Source organism: Ammospiza caudacuta, chromosome 26 (genome assembly GCF_027887145.1).
Source record: "Ammospiza caudacuta isolate bAmmCau1 chromosome 26, bAmmCau1.pri, whole genome shotgun sequence".
Classification (NCBI taxonomy): Eukaryota; Metazoa; Chordata; class Aves; order Passeriformes; family Passerellidae; genus Ammospiza; species Ammospiza caudacuta.
Genome location: NC_080618.1, coordinates 2,846,297 through 2,860,692, shown reverse-complemented (window position 1 = coordinate 2,860,692; position 14,396 = coordinate 2,846,297). Strand labels below are relative to the sequence as shown.

Genomic DNA, 14,396 nt, shown 5'->3' with positions numbered 1-14,396 from the left:
CTAAGACTTTTCCTGGAGGAAGAAATATTTGAGGAATAAAGCTGTGGAATCATGTAGACACATTTAAGTGTTTCAGTTCAAGTGTAACAGAATAAATAGAATTTGCTACAGTTGGGAGTTTTGCAAGATCTGATACTTGGGTTTCATAGGTGGAAATAAAAACTTTTTTTATGGAATTGCATCCAGCTAGGACTTTTGCCTCAGCAGCATTTACAGAAGGCATCAGCCTGAGGCCATGGGACACAGGACACTGAGGGAGGACACCAAGCCAGGTCATGGTGAGGAGAGTGGGGTCAGGGGAGCCAGGATGCTGATAGAACTGTCCTGCATCTGGTCAGGCTTCTGCTTCTTGTTCTCAGCTGGTTCTGGTATATAAGGTGGAGTTCTGAGCTGATGCTTGGACCCTGCCCTCCAGGATCCCTACACCTGGTTGTGTTTGCCATGCCCCAGCTCTTTAGATCTTGCCCCTCAGACGGTGCAGTTTCTGCATTTGTTGTTTTGCCATTAAAGATCTTTAATTTTGGGCAACTTCACTGTACCCATTCCTCTGTTTTGTGCCACACTTCCCCCGGCCGAGCCAGATTAGGGATCACAGTGAGCCGGACTGTGATAACTTTTTTAATTGTCTCCTTTGTTTTTTCAGTGTCCATGAAAGGACCGTAAAAACAGAATTAGTAGACAGACACTGTGAAATACCCAGAAAGGAGAATAAAGCCAAAGGAGGCTGTCTTTTAGCAGTTCAGTAATTTTTTGGAATGCCTGAATTTCCTCTGGGTGATTGAAATCATCTTTGGTTTGATACAAGAGACCAGCCAGAGTCTCAGCAGATCAGCAGACACAGGTGAGGTCTTCAACAGAGTTGCCATAAGCCCAGCTGGAAATACAAATCCTGAAACTGAAATTCTGCTCAGTGTGTCCTCAAGTGCCTGTGGAAAGGGGAAGCACTTGGAGATTGATATTCATTGTGAGGTTATCTGTATGTGGTAGGGTTATTGTAAAAGAGTCAGATCTGTACAGCAGGAGAACTCTGCCTTTCGAAGTGACTTTAACCATTTGGAGGTTTAGTCCTGTCTGTAGGATTTCATTCCTGTCTGGATCCCTGCACAGCCTCTGCTTTCCTGACAGATCCTTCCCACCCTTCCACAGAGCCTGTGCCTGTGGCCATCTGAGCATCTTCCAGGTCTGTGCCAAGGGATGAATGAGCTGGACTCCAGGCTGTCCCTGAAAGCCGCTGCCTTCATCTCAGCAGATTGCAGAACGTGTCAACACAATCACTCCACGGCTTTCCTCTTGCTGGAGCCTCCACCAACGCTCGCCGCAGCTCCGGTGCTGCCTGATCAGCAGTGCTGTGGCAATTAATATTTATAAACCTTAAATAAAACAGCACTTGTGTGTACCTGAGAGACCATCTGTTGGGCTCCAGTCCCCAACCAAGCACCTGAGATCATCGTGGCTGTAACCCTGCTGGGACCTTGGGGATGATCCCAGCAGGGGAAGGAGGTGGGGCCGTTTCCCTGGAGAGCCCCTGGCTTTGGATTCCCCCCTCCTTCATTAGTTGCCAGAGCACATCATCCTCATCCTCCAGGGCCAAACTGCAGGCTTTTTTTTTTTTTTTCTTTTTAGTCTGGAGTCTTTTATCACTGCACTGTGCATTTATTACTGGGCTTTGCTCAGCTGTGACCTTGGCTTTGGTGGTTGTCCACCTTTTGGATACAAATGCCTTGATTTGGGCGTGGTTTGCAGGGAGAGATGGCTCTGGGATTATTATTTTTTAAATACACCTTGATTTATTTCTTTTAGTAGTTTTTGGGGTTGTTTTTTTTTTTAAATCTTGCAAAGGTGCTTGGTAGCCATTTGGACACAGATGCCTCTCAATTAACAGTTAATGCATGCATGTGCAAAGATGCCTATCCATGAATAATGCATGGGAATAAGTAGCCTGGCCATTGGGTTTGGCCCGCACAAATATCACATATGGATTATCCTGAGGGCCCCAAATCACACACGAAAAACGTATTAACATGCAGAGACGGCCACGTTCGGCCTATTGTGCGCTGCACTTCTTACCTTTGTGACCAGCCTGGCTCTGTTTCCATGTCCCCAGGGTCTCCCAGGCTCACAGCTCTGGTGGACTCTGCTCGAACGAGCCCTTTGGGAATGACCCCACCTGCCGGCCCTGGAGCGGCTCGTTTAGGTACAAACCCTGGGGAATAAGTCCCAGGTGATGCCAGACACGCGTGGCAGGCGCTGGGTGTGAGCCCAGCAGCGAAGGGGCTGCGCGGGCAGCGGGAGCGCGGCCGGCCCTGACCCGCTGGGCTCCGGGCGGGTGGTGCTGAAGGGACAGCGCCGGGGCCCCGCTCCCTGCCTTGGCCTCATCCCCTCTCCCTTGCCCCCATCTTCCCTCTTCCCCATCACCTCTGCGCTACATCTCTGCTCGCCCTCTATCTCCACTCTGCTCCCCACCCTCGCTGTGCCCCATCTGCTCTCCATCCCCCATTTCCCCCTTTGTCCCCCATCTCCTCTCTGCTCCCACCTCTCCTGGCCCCCATCTCCCCTTTGCCCATCTTCCCCCTGCCCCCATCTTCTCTCTACCCCATCCCTCCTTTCCTCCCCATCGTTCCTCTGCTCCCATCTCCCTTCTGCCTCCCTGCCCTCTGCCCCCATGTCCCCATCTTTGTCCCCATGTCCCTTCGCCCCTGTCGCAGGGTCACGGTCACCATGGGCAGAAGCTGCGGGGCTGCTCTGTCTCCTCCTCTAGGAACCTGCCCCCAGTCCCAGCCGCCTTTGGCTGCTTCCCCTCATCTCCCGCAGGGAGGAACCGGGGTCTCCCGGCACTGCAGAGGCTTCACTGACTCGCAAGGTCAATAATTTTGGCTCCTGGAGGTAAGTCCCGGTTGCCAGCTCGTTTTCCTCTCTCCCCCGGTTCCCACATCCCTCTCCCATCTGCGCCTCTGTTTCATCCTCTCTTCAGTGCCATCCATCAGCCCTTTTCCCCCCTGAAGAGAGTCTGCACCCACGACGCCCGAGACCCAAAGAAGCTGAGTCAGCGTTCTGCTCCGAGCCCCACTGACCCAGCTGCGATCCCAGCTGCTGCCGCCCTCCGGCTCCGCGGCGCCGGGAAAAGTGAGGAACAATGGGATTCCCGGAGCCCTCCACCATTGCTGGGCTGGGGGAGGCAGGGAACCGGCTGGTGGGAGGAAGGGAGGAGGGAGGGAGGCAGAGCCCCTTCCTGCCCTGCCCGGGCAAGGGGAGCAGCCGGAGGGGAGGAGGTGCCCGGTGCCCATCAGCCTCCTGGAACAGCGAGATCCGCACGCCGGGGAAGGGGAGGGGGAGTGGGTGGGTGCGAAGGGGGTTGCTGCTCCAACCTGATCGAGTCCATTTGCCAGTTCACCATTCGCATCACTTCCGGAGCAGTCCTCAGTTTCTGCTGCAGAGTGAGCTTTTTTTTTTTTTTTTTTTTTTCTCTTCTCTCTCTCTCTCCTTTTCCCTCCCTCCTCATCTGGATGCTGGGAACTTGAAGCCTCCTCCCTTTATTGCAGCAGGATCTGCCCCATCCTTGCTTCAACTTTGCGCTGCATCAAAGAGAGAGAGCGAGCCACAGGCTGGCTGGTGCCGATGGGGGCAGGGGACGTGCCGGGCACAGCCCTTTGCAGTTGATGTTGCCGTATCTCTAGGACCCAGATCTGTCTCTTTGCTCTCGCTTTCCTTTTCCCCCTCCCCATCTCTTCTCTCCGTGTGTGTGTGTGTGTGTGTGTGCAGGATCCTCCTGGTTACCGCTGTTGTTATTCCCCCTCAGCAGGGAGACCACCCCAGCCATGGCTGAGAAGAAGCAGAACGGGCGGCAGGGCGAGGAAGAAGTGCCAGCCTTCTTCAAAAACCTGGGCTCGGGCAGTCCCAAGCCTCGGCAGAAATTCTGTGGCATGTTCTGCCCAGTGGAAGGCTCCCTGGAGAATAAGACCATCGACTTCGACTCGCTCTCGGTGGGCCGCGGATGTAACAAAGTCGTGGCAAAGCAGAAGGATGTTGCCCACCTGGGTCCGGATGCTCCGTCCGTCTATTCCAAGCAGAGCGGGAAGGGAGGGGAACCATCTGTTGAATTCGGGAGAAAGGTGGAGATCAGGAGTGCCACGGGGAAGGAGGCGCTGCAGAACCTGAATGACAAGGTGGGTGCATACATATATAGAGATATATTTATATATATATATATATATATATATATATATATATATTGTGTGGGGTGAGCTCGGGCACGCGATAGGCTGCAGAGGGGACGGATCCTCTCCACCTGCAGCCGCTGGCTTTTATGTCCCCTGCATCCGTGTGGCCGCCCGTGCCTGCCCCTGGGCAGCAGCATCTCTCGCAGAGCTTCACCCCAGAGCTCGAACGCTGTCCGTGTGCTCTCTGCAGGTGTACGAGAGGGGGGCACAAGAAGAAAGAAGATTCCCCCCCACTCCCCCGCACTCACAAACACCCCGCCCTGCCCTCCCGAATGGGGAGAAACAGCGACTTTTCTCTTTCTTAGGCGATTCCCCCAGCACGGAGGTAGGGAAATGCCCCACCCAGGCAGGGAATGCAGCTCACGGAACAGAAACGCGATTGTGAGCAAAGAACATCAATGAGCCTCCACCTACCGGGATCAAATCCCTGCAGGCTTCTCCTAGGGGGGACTCTGCCCCTGCTCCCAGGGGAGCACAGGCACCGGAGTGACCCTGGGAGCTGTATTTCAATGCCAATTTTCATCAGGGCTTCTGGCTACAGTGGGAATTTTTGACTCGGGAAGATCTGGGACTTTCACAGGAATGTGGCATCCTCGTAGCAACCCAGAACTCCTCCCAGGATTTTAAGACTGCTGCAGATACTTCTCATTCTCTGGATTTGTCAGGGTGTAATAAAGCCCATCTTCTTCCAGAGGCAAAACCCACTGAACCTATAGATCTGCCTGACCATGCCCATCTGCTTTCCTCAATAGATCGATTTAAACCAGCTTTACTCAGCTGTGAGCCATGAAATACTCAGTGCACAGCTCTGACAGTGCTGGCAGAGGTTGGAAGAGCAGAAATGAATGAATGGAGTACCCACCAGCAGCCTGCTAAACTCCTAGCATAGGGCATGAATTTCTCTGAGTAGTCTCCCAGTGGGCATAGAGCAGCCCTTTCTTCTGGAAGCTGCTCCTAGGATGTGCCTTCTGGTTTTTAAATCTGATCTGGATTGTGTATGATGGGCAGAAGTCTGCCTGGAATTCAGAATATGGGCTAGTTCACCGCTTTCTCCTGCTTTCAGAAACACGAAGTATTACTGGAGGTAATATAAAAATAGAAATTAATCAAATGTATTAGTTATAAAATATGAACTAGAGGCTCATCCTGCCCAAATCAGCTCCTGCTGCAGTGACCTAAGGGCTCCATCCAGCCATATTTCCACATGTGAACCACTGCTGTCACAAAGAGCTTACAAAGGCAGGCACAGATTTTCAGAATTCCCACACACCAGCCCCAGTGAGGAGCAGGAGGAGGATGTGCTCCACACTGCTTCAAACCTGCTTTCCCAAACCCAAACAAAAATTTGCCACTGCAGATGCCTGAAGTTTACTCTGATCATGCTGAAGTGTCTACTGATGGAGTAACTTTCCAGGATTAATTAGTCTTGTTGGACCAATCAAGGTGCATTTCAAGAATAAAGGGCTTTTTCATCTTGGAGAATCAAAGGTTCTGCAATTCATGACATTTTAAGAGCCAATTTTGGACACTTTGATATTCTGTGGGACATAAGTATAGGCAGGATTTACATTAACTCTGAAAAGATAAATTATTTTCTGATTAAATGGTACCAGTATAATAAAAATTAAGTACAACATTGTGCAAAATCAGAATCCACTGAGAATATTAATAACATTTTTTAAAGTGTGTTTTTGGTTCTCCTTTAAAGATTATTGTCTAAATGTTAACTGAGGAGATGAAATAATGGGATGGTACAAAACATTTGAGTTGTTTCTCATTAGCTTTACTTAACACTGATGCCAATGGATTGTGATGTGAGGGGTGGTGAGCACTGGTGTAAGTGAAGTCTCTTGGGATAAATGTCATGCTATGGATTGGGAAATTATTGCAGGAATGTTTTAGCTTTGGTTTTCCAGATGACTGCACCCATAGCTTGAATCAATGGTTAAATCCTCAGCAAGTAAAATTGGCTTTATGGGTTTAAAACTCAGTCATCCTTTCTGTCACATATAGAAAGATCTTGTCTTAAACCCCTTTGAAATAGTTAACAAAGCAATATGGACAAGCTATTTTTTATATTTTTTCTCTGAGGTCTCAACTGTCAAGAGGATAAAAAAGGGGATGTAATTATTCCACATTAAATTGCAATATATTGTTTTGTGGGGCAAGATAAGGGCAATCAAATCTCTCTGTGTCTGTCTTGTCTGGGACATTCTGCAGCCATCTATCATGTGTTGCCCCTGGGCTGTGCTGCCTCATAATTCAGGGTTAAGATCATCTCTGGAGGCACCAGGAAGGCTCAGCCTCAGTTCCAGCAGCATTTGCAGCTCCATCTCTGGTGGCCAATTCAACAGGTTTGCAGCTCAGCTCAGAGCCAAGCTCTGCTGCTTCCAGCTGCCAGGCCTCAGAGAACTGGCTGTGCTTCTGTTTCCCATCTGAACTTTCTCATCTTCCCTGTTCGGGCTGTTCCTGTTTCTGGAGCTGTTGGTTCAGTGTTGGTTCTGGGCCCTGCTCAGTGCTCTGAGGCCCTGACCCCAACCCTGGGATGTGCCAAGAACATAATCTTCAGATGTGGGATTCCTTAAACGAGGCAAGAGGTCCGTGGCCTGGCTCTCGGGAGCTGCTGTGCACCTGCAAGATCAATTTCTGCAGTGGGATTTACCCCCAGGACAATCCAGGTTGGAAAAGCCATCCAAGACCATCAGGTCTGACCTTGCCCAATGGCTACCCAGGCCAGAGCTCTGAGTGCCATATCCAGGCCTGCTTTCGACACCTCCAGGGATGGGCACTCCAACCCTCCCTGGGCAGTTCCTGAGCCCCCTTTCCATGGGGAAATTCCTGCTGTGCCCACCCTGAGCCTGCCCTGAGCCCCCTTTCCATGGGGAAATTCCTGCTGTGCCCACCCTGAGCTGCCCTGGCCAGCCTGAGGCCGTTCCCTCTGCTCCTGTCCCTGTGCCCTCCTGGCAGGAGCTGGGCAGAGCCACAAGGGCCCCCTGAGCCTCCTTTGCTCCAGGCTGAGCCCCTGCCCAGCTCCTCAGGGATTCTGCAGCCCCTGCCCAGCTCCCTCAGGCTCTCCCCAGCTCTGTTGCCCATCAGCTCTGCTTTGTAGTCAGTGCAGAAGCTGGAAGGTTCCTGGTCGCAGAGCAGGGACTGCTGGAATGGCATCCCAGGGCAATATTCCCCTTTTCCTTACATGACAAGTCTTGAGAGAGGGGAATTCATCTGGGGTTCAAAAAACTTTGGCCATTGATTTCCTGAGCTAGGTAATTTCTCCTAGTTTGTCTCTCAGATTTCCCATATCTGTAATTGCCATTCCTTCTGTCTTTCTGACCTATTGACATTTTTGGGAGAGAGACAGTATTTTAGGAAACATCTATGGAGAAAAGCAAGGTTTAATTGCAAGAGAGATCACGGGGCTTTAATCTGGTTTGCAGAGAGAGCCTGAGTAGCTGCTCACACCCTACAACACCAGTACAAGACCTGGGATTCTGGATCTCTCCTTCGTTTGCCATGTCATTGTTACTCCAGTGGTTCAGGTGTTCCTCCTGTGCACTTTTACATTCCTTTTTTGCCTCCTGATCCTTTGGGAAGCACAGAGCACTGTGTATAAACTGCTGGTCCAAACCAACAAAGCCTATTGTAACAAATAGCAACAATGAATAAACAGACAGTAGGAAAATGTTTTTAGTTTGGAATTGATAGGAGGACTCACTTGCAAAACACTGTCATGAAGCTTGCAACATGACTGGACTTTTTCCTAAAACCTCAAAGCTCTCAGGATCATGGTTGTTCATTCCTGGAGAGAAATAATGAATAACAGGATGTTGTTGAGAGCTCGAATAATCACAGACTCTGGAACATTAATGGAACTGTTGTCTAAAACAAAGGAGCTGTTCCAGGCAGCTGGAAATGCAGTCCTGAGTTTAATTTGTTACAATGCCTGCAATTTTTCTAGCCTTGTTTCGACAATCATTGTTTGCAAAATAATCATAAGGAAGGATGACTTGCATGTTCTTCCAATGGGTCAGGATGGTTTGTGGAAACAGTGAGGAGCAAAAATGCCAAAATCCTCTTAACTTTTTCTCAAAGCCATCATTCTGCACAGCTGCTGTTCTATACATCCAATGGGTGTCTAGTGGAGTGGTTTTATATGCAGAATTCACTAATACCACACTTCCAGGCAGGAATGAAGAAGGGGTTTTTATACAGGGCCAGCGGATTATTTGGGTTAAAGATTTGATGAGAAAATTTAAACACTTGGAGCCAGATGTCCCTGCTCAGCTTGGAGCTGATGCAGGCTGCATCCCAAGGGATAAATTCAATTACTGGCACATGGGAGTGGCAGTTTGGTGTGCCACTCTTATGCCACCTCCCTGGACACAATTTAACAAGCACCATCTGGTGTTAGTAGGTGCTGAGCAGTCATTTAGGGTCTGCCTGAGATTTTCTACCTGCAGGGCTGTGTCTGACTCCCTGTATCATCCTGTGTCTTGTGGCACATCAAATCTGGGTGTTATCTCCTGGGATGTTGTTGCAAAGTTGGAAAATGACGTTGTCAACAAAGTTCAGGTAGGATGGGGGCATGTGTCCTCATGAACTCTCTTAGCTTATAAAACAACAGCATTTGGGAGCAAAAAACCACCAAAACCCAAACCCCTTTGCACTTCTGTGTGATTATCAATGTCCTGTCCTGTGATCCCCTCCCAAAGAGCAGGAATGACTCTCAGGGTGGGAGAATACAGGTCAAAATTCCATTTTTTCTTTGAGTCATGATCATCCTGCACCTCAGAGGAAGGCAAAGCAGGGACAGCAGTAGTTGACAGCCTGATGCTTTGCCCTGTAGGTTTCTGGGGAAGGAGAAGAGATTATAATGTTAAAAAACTACAATCACTGAAAACAGACATTTCTTAGTACCTGCCCATGCTTCCCATGGGCCTGGGGGTGCGAGACGATGAAAGGGAGAGGCAGTGACAGTGAGGCCTGAATGTCCCATGCCTTTGTTCCAGAAATTCTGCATTTAGCTGTGCTGCAGATCAGGGCAGGATGTGGCTGTGAGTGGTTTGGAGAGAATAGCACTTTTTTTTCTGTTAATTGTATAACCCCTGACAGAGCAATCTCTGTCTAGAACCCTGAAGCGAGCCTGGCTCATTCCTGGTACATGATGGGGAATTGTTTAATTGCTGGGATTGTTTAAGGGTAATTCACATCATGGCACTCAGGACATTTCCTCTAAGAAACACACTCCAACACTAACAGCCTTCTTAAAATGCTATTTTTGAGCCTCCTGAAGGGTTCTCTGGATTTTAAAAGAAAGAAAATCAATTGGAAGGTTAATTTTAATTTGCAGATCGAATGTACATTTTGATTGACCTGTTTTTGTGGCTAGAAAGTGAATCTTACCCTCAAAAAAAGTGATAGTCTGTATGCAAAAAAAAAAAAAAAATCAGGCTGTTTCTCTGAGAAGCTGTATGATTTTCACCTCCTCACAGTAACATTTGACCCCCCCATGGTCATTTCTGTGCTATGACTCTTAATTTTAATTTTCTCCTCTAAGATAATAAAGCAAGAGATGCTCATTGTCAAGTTTAACTCCTCTCAGTAATTTAATTTACAGTGATTAATAAAGGACAGTTCTTTCATAATCTTTTGGGAAGGACAGATGTAACTCCTCCTACCACGTATCAGCCTGGATTTAATTCTCCCTACACTTCCTAGGATACAGGACATTCCTGGATCCATGGAAAACTCCTTTAAAATCGTTGAGAGTTGCAGCTGATGCAACAATTGGCATTGGCAGGATCATGACAGAAAATTAGGGCCTGATGAGTGAACTCCTGAAAGTTCTTTTGGCCCAGTTCATTTAAATCCATCTCTGATTCCTCTTTTCATTAAGTTTTAAAATGGATATTTCCATTTGCAGGTTTTTTAATTTCATGGCAAAAGGCCATTGTGGACACACCTTTAAGTATTCAGTAGGAGTAGAAGCAATTTGGGTGTTGCAGAAATTCTGTGGGCTTTGTTGCCATTACACTAAAATTCCACTAAGGAAGAAACTATTTTTAATACTTCTTCTCCCAACCATCCAGTAACTTCACAGTGGGAATAAAATTCTTTTCCAAGTGCTTTATGGTAGTTCACAGAATCTCTGAGTTAAGATTCAGAGCTGATGTAAATTGATTTCTTCTGATGCCTGTGCTGATTTATTTCAGCATAGATTTATTTTGATGACTTTAGCATAGATTATCACTGCACAAAGGCTCTCACATTCCTGTGCCATTTTCCCTCTAGACCTTTGCAGGATACAAATTTAGACATATATATATGCTCCTTTAACATGAAATAAGTTTCTGCTGCCAAGAGCCTCACAAGTGCTGCAGCACCTGGGCAGGAAGGGCTGCTGATGATCCTGGCCAATGTTCCCCCAATTATCTGAAGCCTGAGGATGGCTCAGGGACACTCTTGTCCTTCCCTTTATTAGCATTGATTAGACAGTGCTCATTTATGTGACACCTATAATTTTATCCTGTTCAGCCCCCTGTGTGCAGAAGAGACCTGTGGAAGACAAAGTGCATCAGCATTATGCAGATATCCCACCACTTCTCAAAATATCCTAGCGCTGTATAGGGCAGCAGGGCTGCATCCAGCCTGGATTTAACAAGGAAGTTCAGTTCTCTTCTTTTAACAAAGGACCCAAATCCTGCCTCTGATGTTTCATCAATAGTTACTTTTCTTCATTTAACTTGTGGGGGAATTTATGCAGGAACTAGAGATTTACCAGAAGAATTACTCAGAGAATCATGGAATAGTTTGGGTTGGAAAGAACCTTAAAGCTCATCCCGTTCCAACCCCTTGCCATGGGCAGGGACATCTCCCACTGAACCAGATTGCTCCAAGCTCTACCAGAACTAACCAAAAAGATGCACTTAGGTAATTCCAGGCTGTTCCCCACTTGTTCTCATCCTAACATTGTCAATTAGCTCTACTCCTCCCCTCTCCTTATGTGAGATTATACAATAGGCAATTTCCACTCCTTACCTTTTTTAAGCAAGGCTAAATAAGCCAATTTGCAACTACAGTAATTTGAAAATTACTTATTTTGACGTTTTAGCTCATTGTTAAAAGCAAAGAAAATTGGGGCATATTGGTGAGCTGTAATGGAGCTAGGAAACATGCTTGGGAGCTCATTTCTAGTCCTAAATCATGGAAGTTTTAAAAATTCGGTACTGTGTAGATGTTGCATCTTCAACAAGAGTGGTTTTCCAGCCCTTTAATCTCTGAATTTATTTCATTCTGAATTACTTAGGTTCTTGCAACAAGGTGATTAGAAAGACAAGCTAAGTGTCACCTTAAGATTGGTTATTGCTTTCTGACCCCAGTCACTGCTGGACCCAAGTTATGGAATACATGATTATGGAATACTCAGCGTTCAGGAACTGCTGCTCTGAATTAAGCCCATGTGCAGTAGGAAGCCTTTTTAAAATAAAAAAAAAAAAAAAAAGAAAAATTGCAAAAGGTATATTTGGGCAGCTGAGATGGGCTCTAGGTGTGTTGGTGATCCACTGCCCAAGGCCTGGGTGCCACCTCCCAGCCTTGGGCAGTGTGTGATCCCTCTCTGGTACTCTCCCACCTGCAAACAAAAGGCATGAAACCATTCAGATATTAATCTGAGGAGGAGAACAAGCATCAAAGAGAAAAAAAGAGGAACAGTTGCACTGTCTAAATTTATAGACATGATGTAGATTCCTGGTGCCATGTTCTGAGCAGAAATATGCTAAGGTTTCAAAACTTTTTCAAGCACACATCAGAGGCTCAGGATAATTCATTCAGGGTTGTCTATTCTAATCATTAAATCAAAATAAACCCTACAGGCTGACAAATTAATCATTTTGTCACTGTAATAATGAGCCACTTCTTCATTTGTTGCTAATTGGATATTAACTGATTGACATATCATCTCCTTAAGTATTGTGGGATATCCTACCTATACCCAGGAAAAACGACTTTTTGGAAGGAAAAATGGAAGGAGCCGTTAAATCCTATATTCCTTAGAGCTTCCTGTGAAGAAACGAACATAAAAGTTCCTGATAGGAGTCTCTTTGAACAGATGATGTTTTTATAATGATTTATTGCTCTCCTAGACCAAAGGTTTCATTTCCTACTGGCTGTGCATGGTGTGTTTGGGTATGTAGAGATCACAATTTTGTGGCAGGCAGAGATGCAGTTTGTGTGATGTGAAATTCATCGTGAGTGATGGAAGAAGGTAAGTCGTTGATCGTTAATTATTAGTTATAATCTTCAAGCAGAAGTGAATTTGTGGCATTGAGTTCTCCAAAAATTGTGTTGTACCTTACCCCAGCACAGCCGATGTCAGAGGAGCCTGCTTGGCCACGGATCCCACCTCCTTTTCCTGCACTGGTACAAGTGCATTGTAAACAATGAGGAGATATTTATGCCATTTAATGCATTTCTTTCCTTGAAGTACCAGCTTATGGAGTTCAGGGAGTGAGAAATTTGACTCCAAGTGTGACTGAAACATGGAGCACGGAGTTGGCAGCATTGGAGTAGTAAGGAATGGCCCGAGGCACCATGGAGAGGACCCCCCCGCCCGGGTGCGTAGCTCTGAGCCCACATTTCCCTGGCACTGAGGTTTCAGGTTAGTGACCACAGGTGTCTCTGGGGGGTTGGATCCGGGCTGCGTTGTCTAAATGAGGTGTGGGAGAAGGCAGACTGGGAAAACAAAGCGTCGGGAGTGGCTTCACATCTTCATTCCCTCCCCCCCCCTCCCCAGTTTGCTAATTGGGAGCGCCAGAAGGGTGGGGTAGGACAAAGAAGATGGAAAGCACCGAGGTCCCCACCGGGCATCCTCTGCTCCTCTCGTGCGGAGCTCGGGTGGGGACTGTTCGCAGCCCCGGGAGCGGGCATGGCTTCCGCTCCTCCGGGATGGGCACAGCCTCGGCGGGGATGAACGGGGGAGTCCGCACACCGGCAATAGTGGGGCCGTTCCCGCTCCTCCGGGATGGGCACAGCCTCGGCGGGGATGCACGGGGGAGTCCGCACACCGGGAATAGTGAGGCCGTTCCCGCTCCTCCGGGATGGGCACAGCCTCGGCGGGGATGCACGGGCGTGTCCGCACACCGGGAATAGTGAGGCCGTTCCCGCTCCTCCCGGGGATCTCGCAGCCCCTGCGGGGATTAAAACGCAGCGTTCGCATCCCCCGAAGGGCGCATTTCGCAGAGCCCCGCGGCTGCCCCGCCCAGCGCTGCAGCTTCGCTAAGCCGGGGCCCGCGGGAAGCGTTGCGGTGGGAGCGGGGGGCCGGGCGGTGCCTGGCGTGTCCCGATGAATTCCGGTCTGTGTATCCCGAGGTATCCCGATATATCCCGAGGTATCCCGATATATCCCGACGCCTTCCCGGCCCCGTCCCTGCTCCCGCGCCCCGGACCGCGGTGCAGCCCCTCCCACCGCTCATTTGCATCCTGGCGCATCCCTCGCTCTCCCATTGGGCGGAAGCCGCCGCTGATTTGCATCCCCGTGGGCACTCAGCCAATGGCGCAGCGCGCCGGGCGGACGGGGCCCGGGAGCGGCGGGGGCCGCATGCGCGGCTGCCGCCCCGGCGCTGCTCGGGGCTGGGCCGGGCTTGGCTGGGCTGGGCTGGGCTGGGCCGGGCCGGGCTCCGGGCGCAGGGAAGAAAGGGAGGCGCGCAGGGTTGGCTGCCTCTGCCGTTCCGGCCATTGCGGAGAGCACCGATCGCCTCTCGCACCGCGCCCCCCACCCCCGCTCCCCTTCCCTGGGATCGCCGTGATTTGACCTCGGGGGATTTATTTTTGTTCTGTTTTTTTTTTTTTTGTTGTTGTTGTTGTTCTGATTGGGGTTTTTTTGTTTGTTTGTGTGGGGTTTTTTTTTTTGGGTTTTTTTTTTTTTTTGATCTACACATTGGTGAAGGGGAGGTTGCGGAGCAGTTGCTACGCGGGAGACAATAGCGGTGTAGCAGCCGCTGCGCTTCTCTTTAAAAAACATATAACATTACTGAATAAATACATCGGGGGTTGATTTCCCAAGATGTCTTATCAGGGGAAGAAAAATATTCCGCGGATCACGGTGAGTGGAGCGCAGGGGAAGGGGAATAGCGGCGGGGAAGGGGGAGGGGTGCGCGGGGATGGAGCCCTTTGTGTGCCAGAGCG

The 14,396-nt window shown here is 49.0% G+C and overlaps 1 protein-coding gene across 2 annotated transcripts in view; it reads left to right on the top strand.

Annotated features, from left to right (window-relative positions):
- The first annotated feature begins 664 nt into the window (after positions 1-664).
- DPYSL2 (dihydropyrimidinase like 2) overlaps positions 665-14,396 on the top strand; it is a 57,670-nt gene continuing 43,938 nt past the window's right edge. The window contains exons 1-2 of one of the 2 annotated variants that reach the window (XM_058820325.1): positions 665-841; positions 3,797-4,163. In XM_058820325.1, coding sequence (XP_058676308.1) covers positions 3,816-4,163 — 348 coding nt within the window. In that variant the 5' untranslated portion in view covers positions 665-841; positions 3,797-3,815. Of the gene's footprint in view, positions 842-3,796; positions 4,164-14,104; positions 14,314-14,396 lie in introns of those variants that run through there. The other variant, XM_058820326.1, reaches the window with a different exon arrangement.